Source organism: Melanotaenia boesemani, chromosome 6 (assembly GCF_017639745.1).
Source record: "Melanotaenia boesemani isolate fMelBoe1 chromosome 6, fMelBoe1.pri, whole genome shotgun sequence".
NCBI lineage: Eukaryota > Metazoa > Chordata > Actinopteri > Atheriniformes > Melanotaeniidae > Melanotaenia > Melanotaenia boesemani.
Genome location: NC_055687.1, coordinates 38,243,884 through 38,261,346, shown reverse-complemented (window position 1 = coordinate 38,261,346; position 17,463 = coordinate 38,243,884). Strand labels below are relative to the sequence as shown.

Here is a 17,463-nt window from a genome sequence, read left to right as displayed (position 1 = left end):
TGCTGCTAAACCTGTTTATGTGTTTAGTGCAGGGGTCTGCAACCTTTCCAATCCAAAGAGCCATTTTTCCCTCAGACAGCTAAATAAAACTCCTTTAGAGACGCAGATGTTACCAGACTTTTCAAAAAGGCAAGTTAATATATATTTTAATAAAGAACCACCATAGGATATTTGTTATTTCTGAAGAACCACATTTTTATTTAAATTTTTAAGGTTTTAAAATAAAGAAAAACATAAAACCTTTATAAAAAAAAAAAAAAGAGGATAGACAGACTTTCTGCTAAGGAATATAGATATTTGTGGAAAATGATGTAAAAGAAAGGAAAAAAAAGTCCATGGTTTCTAACCTGATGACAAGAAAGATAGATTTAAAAAAATATTTTAGCCACGTATTTAGAGACATTGTGGAAGGTCCAGAGAGACACTTGCAGCTCCAGAGTTGCAGGTTGGAGACCCCTGATGTTCGTAAACCAAAACTTACTGCATTTTCTTTTTATAACTGTAGGCCTTTTTTTAAAGGAAAGAGACATTAATCGCAGCATGTCATGCGATTAATCACGATTAAAAATTTTAATCGATGCCCAGCACTAATGTGTATGTATATATATATATATATATATATATATATATATATATATATATATATATACACTTATGTGTGTGTGTATGTGTATATATAGAGTCCGACTGATTGGCTGATTAAAGCCATTTTCAAAAAAACCAATCTGCCAGAGTTTTGATTAAACACCAATATATTCTTAATTATTCATAAAATAGTAAATGTTGTCAAGTGTTGGAGTTGAACAGAATGATGCTGTTGCTCTGTTTGTCCACTAGAGGGAGCTCTGACTCCATGCAATCCTCAGTCCCCACCCCTGTCAAGAAGCTTGTTGACAGGTACATTTAAACCAATGTTGTGAAGTTAAGAATGACTCAGCATGTCGCCAGTTCCAGTTTGACGTCCAATCTTGTTTGAATTCTTGCTTGTGTTGTTCTTACTCTCTAATGTAAGTCGCTTTGGATAAAAGCGTTTGCTAAATGACTGTAGAACAGAATAGAATAAAATAGAATAGAACAGTTTAACTCTATCATGATAGCGACCCGTGCTTTGTAGCATCGGTTAAGCTTTTCATTTAGGTTGCATTGCTAAAGTTGTGCCAAACTAGCCTAGCTTAAGCTACTCCCTGTCTGCTTATGTTAGCAATAACATCACGCTGGGTGTGTCTCAATCAGCACACTTCTATATTTCGAACACTATGTTTAAGGTCAAAAAGTGAACTGACACTGAAATTTCAGCAAAAACTCTGAAAGTACCCGGATGCTTCCCTAAACTCGGCCAAAAATCTAGTGTGAAATGATGAACACTACACGCACTAAACAGAAGGGGCAGGACTTTCGACCAGTTTTCCAAAGCCGAATAATGGCAGCTAACGACTCAGCGGTACCGGTTTTGTATGGAGAGGTGTGGCAGGAGTGTGGTTGAGGCAGAGAGCCAGAAATAGAGCCAACAGAGAGGCAACATCGTGGGGACGTGCCTTTTCTTGAAAGCGCGACTGACTCCGCTCCGTTTCCTGCAGGCGGGGGTAGGGTTCACAGATCCTGCCGGGGAAACACTAATATTGTACATAGATGTGCTTTTACAAGGAAAAACACTAAAAACCATGACAACTTTAACTGCAAATCTTCACAAAAGCTGCCACAAAAACCTGGTGGGACTGTGCAGGATCCCAGGGTCCTTAAAGCATCTCCTGTGTGGCCTGATGGCAGTTCAACCCCTTCAGTTTGGATCATTTGATCCCATTCAGCAGCATTAAACCCGTCTGGATGACATTCCTGTATTATAATCCTTGCCTACAGCCCTGTTAGGGCGTTTATATACATACCGGTATTATCTGTCCACAGACTCCGACAGGTTCATGTCTGGTGTAGCAGAAATAATCTCCATCGATGGGGATGGTCTTCCCCTCACACTTATCAGCCCAACCTGCGTAGTACCTAAACACAACAAACACTTCTTTATCATCAAAGATACGTTCGAGCTTTAGAGACCGAGGCAAAAAAAATCCACACAACGTAATCTAAACTGAATAAGTTTAAAAACGTTATCATTCATCACTAAATGAATTAAAACAGACCATAAAGAATTCAGGATTTTTCAAAGATCTATCAAATATTTATTTAAGACTTTTCACCATTTTATCCATCAACTGGAATTTATTTCCATCCATAAATCTGATCCAGTTCTGGATCAGGATGAATCACCTCCAGTACGGGTAGGTCCAGGCAGAAACTGGGACAGGACCAAAACATCAGGTCTGACCCATCTTATGTTTGTGAGACCCTTCTTTTGGGGTCCCAGTGTCATCAGACCATAGCTTTGTTTCCACCAACGGGGGCGGGAGGCGTTTTTTGTGTTTCCACATGACAAGGGGGGGAAGGGTAGCCTAATATCCAACCGGACCTACCAGAACATCTCCACATTCAAATATCCGGTTTGTACTCTTTAAAAAGGAGCGGCTGCCAGTAGCTCCCCAGTAGCATACTTTAGTTTAAACTGTCCCAAAACAAGAACGATAACAGCTAGAACAATATTTCTATTAGCTGAAAGCTAAGACTCAGACCTTTCAAGACATGACATCATTAAGAGTTGATGACATCATCACGCTACGCTATGTGCTATCCACGCCGGCAATGTAAACACATGGAGAGTGAGTGTACGGCGGTGATTCCCAGAGAGAGACAGAGAATATTTAATTCTGCAGCTTAGTGTGTTTGAGTTAGTTTTACTGTAGATTTTACCAGTTCATCAGTAGTTTTAGCAGAAAATGACTCATTTTCACCTCAGTTCTTCAGCAGGCTGAGCATCGGTTGTTATTTTTTAAGCTTAATTTACATTAATGTGAGATAAGTCTTAGCATTGTTCCGTTTTAAGGCACATCTGGAGTCGATGGCACAGAGAAAATACTCGGCGGAGCAGGTGAGGGAGCTGCTGAGGACTTAAACCTGCACTCTGTACATAAAACACGCTTCAGACACGAACAATGGACATCCCATATAGTTCCAATAACTTAACTATTTGTCTGCTTCTGTAAAGGTTTTGGTTCCTTGTTTTGTCTGTTCATTTAGCAACTCTTCAACGTTTTGTTTCTATTGTACATATTCTAGGGATATAAAGCAGTTTAAAATGTGTCATCAAATGACGCCACAGTGGAAAAGAGACCCATGTATATATTTCAGTTGCTTTGTATTGCAGGTGAAATGAATCACCGTCATACTCTGCTAAAGGAGTGTATCTCAGAAACTAAAAGACAAACCTGCAATAACTCGTGAGTCTAAAGAACAATTTTCTATATTTTTCTAATGTTTCTTTATTTGGAAATGATCAAGTTTTCTCTGATTATTTACCAAAATGTGATGAAAATCTTCAGATTTTTGTGTATTTTTTTATGTTTATGGCATAATTCCAGGGCAGAGGGGCTCAGTGGGTAGAGTGGTCGTCTGTAGCCTGAGGGTTGCCGGTTCAATCCTCATGTTGTCCCTGAGCAAGACCGAACCACAAATTACTCCTGGGTGTGTGACTGGGTGAATGTGATGTAAAGAAAATTGAAGGGGCTGCACGGTGGTGTGGTGGTCAGCACTGCAGCCTCACAGCGAGAAGGTCGCTGGTTCGAGCCGGAGCTGAGGGCGGGTTTGAACCTAGGGGGCGTGGCCTCTCTGTGGGTTTGCTCCGATTCTTCAGCTACCTCCCACCATCCAAAGACATGCATGTTAGTTAAGAGCCATTCTTAACCTAAAAATGTGGTTCTTCAGAAATAACAAATATCCTATGGTGGTTCTTTATTAAAATATATATTAACTTGACTTTTTGAAAAGTCTGGTAACATCAGCGTCTCTAAAGGAGTTTTATTTAGCTGGCTGAGGGAAAAATGTCTCTTTGGATTGGAAAGGCTGCAGACCCCTGCACTAAACACATAAACAGGTTTAGCAGCAGTTTTCTCTTTAAACACCAACAGTTAAAATATTTCTTCATATATAAAACCACATATTTATGAGAAAGAAGGATGAAATGTTCAGGATTTACTAACTAAAAGGTAAAAAGTCAGCAGGATGAATTTAAAGCTGTGAAGCTGCTTCCTTCTAAACACAGAAGGAACAATATGTGATGAATATCAGCATCAGGTGAACAGACAGAAAGCAGGATGAGAATCTCACAGCTTCTAGATGGTGAGGAGAGAGAAATATTCACAATATACACAATAACTTCCATCCATGCACCTTCACTGCTTCATTATCCACATTTCTGGCTATAAATTCTCTAAACTTTCATTCTTAGCTTGACTGTTTAGCTTCACCTCTGCACCTGCAGCCTCCGCTACCGGGAGTTAAGGGTTAACATCTCGTTTCCGGGTGTAGCGTCAGGTCTGTAGATGTAACTATAAACATGTGTGGTATCCACAGAAAGTCCAGAATCTCAGCTACCAGCTCAATAAAACCATTTCTGTCACCAACACACACAGTTAAGACAACAATAATTAAAAGACCAGGTACACAAAGTCTGAAAAACATGTAAACACAGATGATGTCACCCCATGAACACGAACAAACGACTCCTCTACTGAAAGCTCACATCTCACAGATTCCACAGCTGGAAGTTTCATGTCGCTACGACCAAGATTCACCGAACCAGAGACAGAAGAAGACCCGATTTATGCTGCACGTTTGTAAAAGTCAGAAAACATGTTTTACCTTTGCTGTCTGGCATAAATTAAAACCACATTTATTAAAAAAATAATAATAAATAAATAAAAAGTTTCCCGTCCAAAAATCACGATGTTCTACCATCTGCAGGTTTAGACAAGAAAAACGTCGGTTCTTCTTCTTTCTTAAGTTCCAGACAGAAAACGTCTCTCCATGTTAATAAACCCGCTCTCTCCTGATTACATCATCACCGCTGCAGCAGGGAAGAGAGACACGGACGCCATGTTTGGGTGGTCAAAGCCAGCGACCAGAAAAAAACAAAAACACGCGATTAAAAAAATTACCAGCATTAATTAATCGTTGCATTATTGATGAAAGCGTTAACGTGCCCAGCACTAATAAAAACCAAACTTGGCTGGAAAACGTTCCTACCTCCACGGCTACTCTGACCCAGGCGTACACACAGAATCTGAGAAAACGGGGACGCCAACGGTCAAGAATAAATCAAGGAAATGATGTGAAATGTGAGACATTTGTACACAATCCACTCTTACCTTCCACACCACATGTTAGATATTAAAGCTGTTTGCAGACATGAATAAAGACACATTCCGTATTAATCCTCCTAAGAGCCACACTCGGGGAAAACAGGATTTCCAGGAAAAAGGGAGATGATATTAATAAGAAGCTCAACAACTAAAACAAGTTCTGTCATTGTGAAACAAAACTTCATGTTATAAAACCCATCCAGATAAATAAGGAGCCAGTCTGCTGCCAGCATGTAGCAGTCAGTGTGGAAAGTAGCTTTAGTCCTTCATTCCAGCAGAGCGGGACCAGACTGGAGGCTGGAGGTCTAGAAGTGATGCTACGCTAACGAAACACACAAGAGGAGGATTTCCTTTATTTATTCTTATACAATGTTTTTACTGTTGTCCTCATTTCTGTCCACATGGTCTTTATTTCCTGCAGCTTCTTGTCCACCTGGTTAACAGCAGTGATTGTGTCCCTCTGCACCGCCCACCCAGCTGGAGCCCCGCCCACCCAGCTGGAGCACCCAGAAACTAGAAACAAATATTATTTAACACTAAATAAACTGCTACCAATCTCAGATGTATCTGTACACATTTATTTTATAAATTAAAACAAATTACCGACATCATTACCGTCATTTAGCAGACGCTTTTTTCCACTCTGGGATTCAAACTTCCATCTCCTGCATGGCAGATGGATGTTCTACCGACTGAGATATCCAGCTACATGTTGGCGTGTCTTCCCTTTCGACGCTGTGATGACAGCATCTCCACCTGCTGCCTCTATTCTGTCTTTCTGACACCAATAATGTCCACGCCGTGTCCACCAGTTAAACATTTTTACGTCAACGTGGTCCATCAGGATCTCTGTCTCACACCCCAAAAAATTCCTCTTCTTCCCTCTTTTTTGTTTTTTTGTATTACAGGCATCCACCTGACCATTTATAGCCAGCATGTGGGTGGAGCAAGGCGTTCCATTCATGTGCGCCGGCTTTAGAGTTGATTCTGGTTTATAAACGGAAACAGGTGGAGGACGTGTGCGCACGCGTTGATAAATCTGAAAGTAGAAGTGTCAGGATTTCCTTTTTGCGCCACCTGTAGTTTGCTTTGCTACGTACAGTTTGATCAATGAGACCCCTGAACGGTGGTCCAGGTCTGAGGCCGTGTTGTGTTTGCTACCTCAGAACTTTCACCACAAAAGGAAGATCCACAGTGTAGGCCACTGCAAACGGCTTCCCGTTGTCCAGAGTCTCCAGCTCCTGTAGAAACAAAACATTCATTTATTTCCAAGCATGCTGTGCTCAACCCTGAACAAACAGCAGGTGATCACACCTGCGTTTCTGACCTTATGAACTACACAGATGATCACTTAAGAATAAAAAAAATATTTGGACTAACAAACGTTTGATCCTCTATGTTTCTTAAACAAGATAAACATGGAAACAGTATGAGGTAACATTTACCAGAAAAACAACCACACCCAGATCAAGCTGTAACTCTCATAAACCTTTGACCCTGTTTGGGTTTTATAGTCTGCTGTTCCTCCTGCAGAAGCAGCTGCGACGTCCACCATGACACGGCTGCAGCGTCCACCGTGACACGGCTGCGACAACTGCGGCGTCCACCGTGACACGGCTGCGACGTCCACCATGACATGGCTGCGACGTCCACCATGACACGGCTGCAGCGTCCACCGTGACACGGCTGCGACAACTGCGGCGTCCACCGTGACACGGCTGCGACGTCCACCATGACATGGCTGCGACGTCCACCATGACACGGCTGCAGCGTCCACCGTGACACGGCTGCGACAACTGCGGCGTCCACCGTGACACGGCTGCGACGTCCACCATGACATGGCTGCGACGTCCACCATGACACGGCTGCGACGTCCACCATGACATGGCTGCGACAACTGCGGCGTCCACCGTGACACGGCTGCGACGTCCACCATGACATGGCTGTGCCGTCCACCATGACACGGCTGCGACGTCCACCAAGACACGGCTGCGACGTCCACCATGACACGGCTGCGACGTCCACCATGACACGGCTGCGACATCCACCATGACACGGCTGTGAAGGCTGTGCCGTCCACCATGACATGGCTGCGACGTCCACCAAGACTTGGCTGCGACGTCCACTATGACACGGCTGCGACGTCCACCATGATACGGCTGCGACGTCCACAAAGACACGGCTGCAACGTCCACCATGACACGGCTGCGACGTCCACCAAGACAAAGCATTCATTTATACCTAAGCATGCTGTGCTCAACCCTGAACAAACAGCAGGTGATCACACCTGCGTTTCTGACCTTATGAACTACACAGATGATCACTTAAGAATAAAAAAAATATTTGGACTAACAAACGTTTGATCCTCTATGTTTCTTAAACAAGATAAACATGGAAACAGTATGAGGTAACATTTACCAGAAAAACAACCACACCCAGATCAAGCTGTAACTCTCATAAACCTTTGACCCTGTTTGGGTTTTATAGTCTGCTGTTCCTCCTGCAGAAGCAGCTGCGACGTCCACCATGACACGGCTGCAACGTGCACCATGACACAGCTGCAACGTGCACCATGACACGGTTGCGACGTCCACCGTGACACGGCTGCGACGTCCACCGTGACACGGCTGCGACCTCCACCGTGACACGGCTGCGACCTCCACCGTGACACGGCTGCGACCTCCACCGTGACACGGCTGCGACGTCCACCATGACACGGCTGAGACCCTCATCATGGACACGAAATAGACAGGAGGAGCGGGGACACACTCAGCTTCCTGTTTCTGTGGGAATAAGAAGCACCAGCGAGTCCTCTGCAGGATGCAGTGGGGCGACGCGGAGATTTCATTCTATTCATCTGACTGATTATTAGTTACAGAGAAAGTATGTTTTCATGACGGTATAATGTGATGTAACATCAAAGAGGACCAAACGGTTGTTTATGTAAACATATAAGAATAAACATCAGCTAATGGAGTAAATAAAGACGCTGATGTTGTTGTGTAAACTCGTTTACTTTCACACCCAGTTACTCACAGCCAGGTACGCAGCATCCCGCTCTATGGCATCAGCCAGTCGGCTGAGCAGCAGGCCGCGATGAGAGGCATCCATACGTCTCCATGGAGACCCAAACCTGAAAGCATCACGTGCTGCTTTCACCGCCTTGTTCACATCTGCCTGGAAACACAGAAAAGAGGTTTATTGGTTTAATTTCCGTTGCTAAAATAACAGTTCTATTTAAAAAAACCATCAACAAAAAACTAAAGGCTGAAATGAAACCAGTTAGGAAAGATTTCCCCAGTTAAGGAAGAAGGAACACCGGATCAGATGTAATCAAGGGCCAAGAAAGGCTGCAACTCCACATCCTAAAACCCTTGATCCATGATACTAGACCGACTCCAGTTCCAATTTAGATGGAATTTACTTCATTTCTAGATTATTTTATGTTTGTGTCTACTCATTAGCCCCTTTCCGACTGTAGGAACCTTTTGTAGTTCCTATCACCTCTTGAGGAACCAGGTCGTTTTTTGGCACATTCGGACATATAGGAACTAGGGGTAAAAGCCCTCAGTTCCTAGAGTGTTTTTGGGGTTCTTTAGGAACCTTCATGACGTAGGTGTTTGGTGCATCTTGTGCCCTCGCCATATTTAAAACAAACCACGGTTGCAGCTACAGACGACAACAACAGAGCATGAAATAAATGTACCGACGAGGAGGACAAAGCTCTTCTGACCGTCTACGCCACAGAGGATATTCAAGATGTTTTAAAGGTTCGCAGCGGAATATAAAAATATTCGCCACAATCAGTTCTCAGTTAGAGAACGCGGGAATCATAACGCAAAGCAGTGCATGGAGAAAACTCACAAGACCACAAATAAATTAAGGACCAAGACTGGAGTAGGACGAACCAACAAACCAGTAAACGATTCGACACCTTGGACCACCGACCTGCATACTCAGGCAACGCCGCAGCAAATGACCCCTGTGTGCAGCTTCTGGAGGCGGGGCTTCTGGAGGCGGGGCTTCTGGAGGCGGGGCTTCTGGAGGCGATCATCCACAGTAACAAAAAAAAACGCATCTTCAGAGGAGTTTGAAGGTTAGTAAACAGAAGCGTCAAATCTGAGGTACCACCCAAATAACTGAGCTGATCTGTTTCCATCTTTTTTTGTATATATTCTGGTTCTGATCCATGTTTACTTCATCAGACGGAGACGAACAGCATACTGCCGTGAGTTCTCTGAGTGTGTACCAGGATTTATTGTTCTGGCAGGTGATCTGGTATTAGAATGGCTACGTCTCTTGATAGCTGTCACAAAGCTGACCCCTTGCAGATCATGAGACATTACAACCTGCAGGTCCCAAAGCAGGCTACTAAGAGAGAAATTAAAGCTCTACTGGTAGAATGGTTGGAAGATTGTGGGGTGCTGCAGGTGCACATGGAGGTGTGTGAGGGCGCTCTGGCTAGGAGCGACCCAACGAATAGGGAGGTGGAATGTCACCCTCAGACTCCCAGCTTAGCTACTGCTGAGGTAGGATCAGGGGTTGAGAAACAGGCAAGTACGCCGGTTACTCTTCCTCAGTATAATCAACTTTCCACTGACAGCACTGGAGCCCGTGGCAGGGCTCGACTGAAGGTTCGCTTGGCCCAAGCTCGCCAGGCTCAGATGGAATTTGACCTGAGAAAGCTGGAAATAGAGGCTGACATGACTGTCAGGCTGTGTAAGCTGGAGCTGGAGGCTCAAGCCCAGACACCTCCCCTTCTATCACCACTACAGAGGCAGCGCCTTCTGTTTCTACTGCATTTGATGTGAGCATGGGTATCTCCTTGGTGCCTGCTTTAAGGGATTCAGAGGTTGATTCATACTGTATTTGAGCGCATAGCTGGTACACTTAGTTGGCCACCTGACATTTGGTCCCTGCTACTGCAATGCAAGCTTATGGGAAAAGCACAGGAGGTTGTAGCCGCGCCCTCTTTAAAGGACTACCTTGATTATTACATAGTCAAGTCTGCTGTACAGCAAGCCAATGAACTTGAACCTGAAGCTTATCACCAAAAATTTCGCCAGGAGAGACAAACTTTTGGGCAAACTTATGTTGCGTTCACTCGAGAGAAAAGTATTCTCTATTGAAACATGGTGTACAGCTTCCAAGACTACTGAGTTTGAGTCATTAAGAGAACTTTTGTTGGTTGAGTCGCAAGAATTGTTTTTCGAAAGCGCAGGGATTTAATCAACAAAAGAAAATCTGTTGCTCTAAACCAGGAGCCATTCCTGCTTTATTTTTAAGCCAGGTCGCACAGAAAGTGGCTTTTTTTCTCAACCAATCAACGGATTGCCGTGTATCAAACTCCACCCCTGTTGCATTACACAGGACAAAGGATGTTCAAGATGGGTCTTAATCACTCAGATATCTGCACACAGTGCACAGGTAACACAGCAGATGATTACCTACACTATTTATGGCTCTGTGCACCTGTCCAAAAGTTCTGGAATAAGGTTTGTGAGGATTTATCAACATGGGTTAGATGTAACATTCCTGCATGTCCTAAACTTTGTTTACTGGGTGACTTAAGTGACATCAATATTGACACTAACAAAGCACATATGGTCCTCACGGCCTTATGTATCGCAAAGAAAACTACTCTAGTGAACTGGAAGTCTAAAAACAATCTAAATATTAATCAGTACAGAAATCTCAGAGACTTCATAGGCATCCATTAAACATCAATCAGTTAACTCTCAGTCTCCCTGGACCCTGCTGATTAGTCACATCACATAGTGGGAAGGGGTGCTGAGGTCTAGTCTTTCCGTGCGGGTCGGGGGTGGGGCTGGCTGGGGGGCATTAGGGGTCCATCGGCTCTGCCTGTTTCTCTGGGTCGGGAAGGTCATTAGGTGGGAGACTGTGTGCCTGACCAAATCCGGGCTTTGGTGTCCTGGGGTGCTCCCTGGGGGCTGCCTCCCTCCAGCTCGGGAGACCCTGTCTGGGCCTTGGGGGCTTGGTCGCCCTGGGCATGCCATCGGGGTCGGGCTGATCTGATGCCGGGCAGGTACCCTTGGGATTACAATGTGTCTCTAGGGACGAAGGTAGGGGTAAGGGGGGCGGCGGGGGTCCTAGTGGGCAGTGGGGGGGTGGAGTCTGCTCTCCCCCTCGCTCTCTCCCCTCCCGCCGGGGGCTCCTTCGGGGTGGGTGGGGGCGCTGTGCCTTGGGCCCGACCAGGATATGTGTGTGCAATCTGAGGATCTCTGGTCCCCTGGTGTGGTGGCGTGGGCATCCGGGGGTGGGTGGGCGCCCTGGGCACTGGTGCGTTGGGCTCTTGGCCAGGCCGGGCCTTTGCCCTTCTGCCCTTGGGTGGTCCTGGGGAGGCAGGAGCGCCTACAGTGGCCAGCTGAGCAGTTGGCTGCCTGGGCGAGAGACCTCTCTCCTGGTTCCTGCGCCCTCGTGTCCTGGGACACGCTCAAGGGCTGCGGGGGTGGAGGTTCGGTGCCTGCCTGGAGTCCTGTGCGGGGTGCTGCCGGGCGCTGTTTACCCTGGGGGCCGCCCACGGTGCCGCATCGGGGACCTGGAGAGACCTCAGTGAGAATATATGTGGTTGTGTGAGAGTGTGTATGATGGGTTGGCATGGCCGGTGGTGGTTTTGCCTGGGGCGCTCGGGCCCTGTCGGGTTCCTGGGCGGGGCTCTGCTGGGGGGAATGGGTGGTCCTTGGGCCTGTGGGGTGCCTGCCCTCTGTGCAGCCCACGCTGCGGCACCCGCTGGGCCTGCTCACCGTCGCCCTGTGCTGCCTGGTGAAAATAATGGAGAAGGAGCGAGGTCGCCTTCCATGTGTCCAGCCCTTAACTGGCGAGGTGTTTGTAACTCGTGCTATATAAAACTAAAGCAGACGGGGCTGTGGGAGGAGTCTGCAGCTGTGGGAGGAGTCTGCAGCAGTGGGAGGAGTCTGCACCTTTGGGAGGAGTCTGCACCTTTGGGAGGAGTCTGCAGCAGAGCGCTGCAATGCCTGATGCGCTCGATTTGCAACTGAAAACAGCACAAGAGGAAACTGCGAAGGACAAAAATAATCGGATCCTTTAATTTTTATGATCGTTGAAAACCCAGATCATAATTGCGATAAAATTCAATTAATCGCCCAGCCCTAGTAGAACCTGCCTTTTAGATCCATTTCCCACATCACTTTTAAAAACATTTTATGGTGTCTTTCAATGTTGAGCTTTTAGACGTGGTGAATTCCTCCCTTCAGACAGACCTTCACAGAAACTTTCAGTCCTTGTTCTACTGGATCTAAGAACTGCCTTTGATACAGTAGATCACCAGATTTTATCAGACAGACTCAGAAGTCTGGTGGGCCTCTCAGGTATTGTTCCTAAATGGTTTTACTCCTATCTCACGGGCCAACAATTTTTGGTTACGTATGGATACCTTCTCCTCAAGAATCCATGAAATCAAAATAGGGGGTTCCCCAAGGATCAGTTTTAGGCTCAGTTTTTAATCTGTCCATGTTGCCTCTTGGTGACGTCATAAGGAGATGTGGCATTGACTTCCACAGCTATGCTGATGATACGCAGCTTTACATCGCCGTGTCTCCCGATGACCTGCAGCCAGTTGACATCCTTTTAAACTGGATTTTAGATATAAAGTTATAGATGGCAGAAAAACTTCTTACAGCTCAGTCAGGACAAAACTCAAGTTTTATTTATCACCCTGAAGACAAGAGAGAGATCATTTTCCCAAAATTACATTTTAATCCTTCTCAGTACATGAGAAATCTGGGTGTCCTTTTTGACTCAGAGCTGGATTTTATTCCACACATAAGAAACGACACAAAAACAGGATTTTATCATCTTAAAAACATCACCAGTCGCCCTTTTCTCTTTCTTCTCAGAACAGAGCTGCTGATGCTTTTATTTCTAGTAGATTAGATTACTGTAATGCCCTGCTCTCTGGTCTTCCCAAAAAGTCCATTTCTAACCTGCAACTATTCCAGAACTCAGCAGCAGAGTTCTGATGAAGACCAGAGGGCGGGAGCACATCACACCAGGTTTAAAAACGCTGCTTTGGCTCCCCGTGCGCTTCAGGATTGATTCTAAGGTTATTATATTTACACACACACACATACATACATATATCTATATACATACACACACACATATATATATACACATATATATATATTTTTACATATATATATATATATATATACATATATATATGTATATACATATATATATATATGTATATATATATATATACATATATATATATATATATATACATATATATATGTATATACATATATATATATATGTATATATATATATATATATATGTATATATACATATATATATATATGTATATATATATATATATATATATATATATGTATATATACATATATATATATATGTATATATATATATATATATATATGTATATATACATATATATATATATATATATATATATATGTATATACATATATATATATATATATATATATATATATATATATATATATATATATATATATTTACACATTATATAGACATTATATACACATTATATATATATATATATATATATATATTTACACATTATATAGACATTATATACACATTATATATATATATATATATATATATATATATATATATATATGATTGTAGGACTGGTGTGAAGGTTTTATATATATATATTCAAAATGTGTTTAATTTGTAAAACACCTTGTGCTGCTTTTTGTAATAAAAGTGCTTAATAAATAAAGTTTGAAAGTTTTGATTTGATGATCATTATTTGAAATAATGGTAAAAATATTAAGTGTGGGGGGGTAATGTTTAGTGTAAGTCCTGAACATCTGGCTGCAGCTAGTTTCCATGCAGAACCGATGCTTTACCTGGTTAGCCTCCGCTACTTGACAGATGACCTCACCAGTGGACGGGTTGATGGTGGGGAAGGTTTTTCCACTTGTTGCATCCTGCCACTCGTTGTTAATGAAGAGCTGAAACATGAAACATCTCATTACACATGCAGCACATTTAACCCCTCCACTGTGAAAAAAAACAAATTATTCTTTCATAAGCTAATATAAGAAGAACTGAGAACGTTATGTCGTTTCTTTATCCTTCCTGTCACCTGTTTTAATGACATGACTGAAGCAGCAGCAGCCGCAGGAATTTCTCACCTATTCCTGCTCCTGTTAGAGACCAGACCAACACCAGGATCATCAACAATAAACTTTACTCTTTACTGAACCAGTTACTCTGTAACCCAGCTTCACAACACAGTCCAAACTGGAATTAATGCTGTCCCGGTTGTTTTATGTGTAAAATATAAATAAAACCAGAACCTCTTCAACTTATATTTTACTTCCAGTAGTAGATAAACAGCATATCAGATGATGAAACTGAGACATTTTAACATGTGATGGAAAATATGAGCTGATAGCGAATCTGATGGCAGCAACAAAGCTGAGCATAAAAGTGACCGAGAGAGAATTTACGAACCACCACAACACGATTCCTGCACCATCCAATCTGTAGCGTTCACTGTCATCCAGTGTTTGGAGAACATCTCTCCAGCCTCTTCAGTCTGTAGTGTTTTGCTGTTTATAGTGAAAGTTGACCGGAAGAAACAGTACTTCCAGTATCACCAGGGAGTAAAAATAAATGCTTAGCTTACTGTGACTGGGAAACACGGTCCTCCTGTCAAGTTATTGGTATAATACCAAACATTACATGGTGTAAGAAGTGAAACACGGACAGACAAGGCAAGAATGGCACACTTCAAACCACCGCTGAATTTAAACCTACAAGGGAATCTTGCAGAGAATTGGAGAACGTGGCTACAGCGCTGTGAACTGTTCGCCATCGCTAGCAGCGTGGCTGAGAAGATGTTGCAGAGGAGGAAGCCACATTAAAGTAACACGTTTGTCCTCACCAACAATCAGAGGAACAAAATAGCTCCATTAAAGCAGAAGTTCAAAGGTTACTGTGAACCCCCAAAAAATTTGCCGTATATCCGACACATGTTCTTTGCCTGCATACAAGGCCCCTCAGAAATGATAGACCTAAAACAGACCAAAAAAAAAAAAAAGGCAAAAGACTGAGTTTGGGGTGTCTGGGGAGCTTTAAGTGTTTCCTACTTGAAACCCGCCCTCCATCTGTTCAACAACCACATGCTCAAGCATCAGGATGGCGACACTGAGCTCACCATGACCATCCAAGAGGCCATACTAAAATACTCGAATGAAAAGTATGATGACCAGACAACCCAGGACCTGCCTGACATGGCTTCTCTTGTCAATCCTCGATTTAAAACCACATACATCAAACAAGAGAGGTTAATTACATCAAGACAAGAGCTGCTGCGGAGCTGCAGAAGCTGGTGGCCGAACAAGCAGAGGCAGTCCCCCTTCTATCAGTTCCCCCTGCCAGAGATCAGGATGAGCCAAAGGAGGTTCCTGCTAGTGCTAAGAAGAAAAACAAGAGTTTGAGCAGCTACTTTAAAACATCAAAAAAGCCGAGCGACCCCACATTTGAGCAGAAAATCTATTAAAAAGGAGCTCAGCCTCTGTCTCCCACTGGAAGCTGGTCCACACACAGAACCACTGGAAGAAGAACGAGGCACATTTCCACCGAGTGGCCAAGCTAGCCAAGAAATATTTACCCATCCCTGCCACAAGTTCCCCATCAGAGCGGCTTTCAGTGCAAGTTGTGTCATGCCAGAGGTCGGCTTGTATTCCTGGCACGAGATCCAAATACTCTTTTTTTTAAAGTTTTACTTTATATCCAGGCTACTTGAAGTACTTTTGTTTCCCTCTTACACCTCACATTATATTTATGTATAATATATTGTATGGGTTTAGCCGCTACACTTTGAACTTAAGTGGCTCTGTGTTTACGCGTTTACATGTTTACGTGTTTACGTGTTTACATGTTTACGCGTTTACCTGTTTACGCGTTTACCTGTTTACCCGTTTACCTGTTTATGCGTTTACCTGTTTACGCGTTTACCCGTTTACGTGTTTACGCGTTTACCTGTTTAAGCGTTTACCTGTTTACGCGTTTACATGTTTAAATGTTTAAGCGTTTACATGTTTACATGTTTACGTGTTTACGCGTTTACATGTTTGTGTGTTTACATGTTTATGCGTTTACATGTTTACGTGTTCACGCGTTTACATGTTTATGCGTTTACATGTTTGTGCGTTTACATGTTTGTGCGTTTACATGTTTATGCGTTTACATGTTTACGCGTTTACATGTTTACGCGTTTACATGTTTACGCATTTACGTGTTTAAATGTTTACGCGTTTACATGTTTGTGCGTTTACATGTTTGTGCGTTTACATGTTTACGTGTTTACGCGTTTACATGTTTGTGTTTACATGTTTACGCGTTTACATGTTTATGAGTTTACATGTTTACGCGTTTACATGTTTATGCGTTTACATGTTTACGCGTTTACATGTTTACATGGTATTTTGTAACCAACATTTATTTGAGGGGCTCGGCCTGTAGGCCTGTTTTATGTTTGTTTGCTGCTTGAACTTGAGGGAATGATTTATTTTTTTACTTGTTAGATTTTCTATAATTACCTTGTGAGCCTGATTTTGTTGCACATTAAACTTTGAAGTTTACATTTGGTATTTTGCCCTCACTGTGTTCGGTTTATTTTTTATACCCAACAGGAATAGGCAGGTATTTACCAATATTTGTACTAACGTGCTGCTTTCTGTTTCCTGCTCTAGAGAAAAAAGAACAATACTTGGAAGCATCTCACATAGGGGTGGGCGATATATCGGATATACTCGATATATCCCGAGTTGTTTGACCCGAGATATATAAAATAAGCATATCGCGTACATCGAGTATAAATAGTCAAGCAGACTGCCCCGCTCACAACAGCAGATGGCACTCACCCCGCCCGTACAGCGCATGCGTGTTGTTACATTACGTGAAACGGGAAAAGAAACTTGGAGACAACGGAAGTAATACCTGCAACGTGCGAACTTATAAATGTTAGGGGATGGAAGCTGAACGTGGTACGGACGATTTAGTTATTAAGAAAAACAGCTCTGGATCCATCATCTGGCGGTGGTTCGGGTTTCGAAAGGAAGACGTTGAACAAAATGCAGTTATTTGCAAAATATGTTGTAAAACCGTTGCTACAAAAGGCGGCAGTACCACCAACTTGTTTCACCACCTGAAATGTCATCCTCAGCA

The 17,463-nt window shown here is 43.3% G+C and overlaps 1 protein-coding gene across 1 annotated transcript in view; it reads right to left on the bottom strand.

Annotated features, from left to right (window-relative positions):
- Positions 1–17,463, bottom strand: part of LOC121641835 (aldehyde dehydrogenase, mitochondrial-like) — a 66,502-nt gene that overhangs the window by 26,696 nt on the left and 22,343 nt on the right. The window contains exons 2-5 of the mRNA XM_041988171.1: positions 14,133–14,237; positions 8,283–8,423; positions 6,408–6,487; positions 1,884–1,995 (exon numbers count right to left, since the gene is read on the bottom strand). Of these exons, the coding sequence (XP_041844105.1) occupies positions 1,884–1,995; positions 6,408–6,487; positions 8,283–8,423; positions 14,133–14,237 (438 nt within the window). The remainder of the gene's footprint in view (positions 1–1,883; positions 1,996–6,407; positions 6,488–8,282; positions 8,424–14,132; positions 14,238–17,463) is intronic.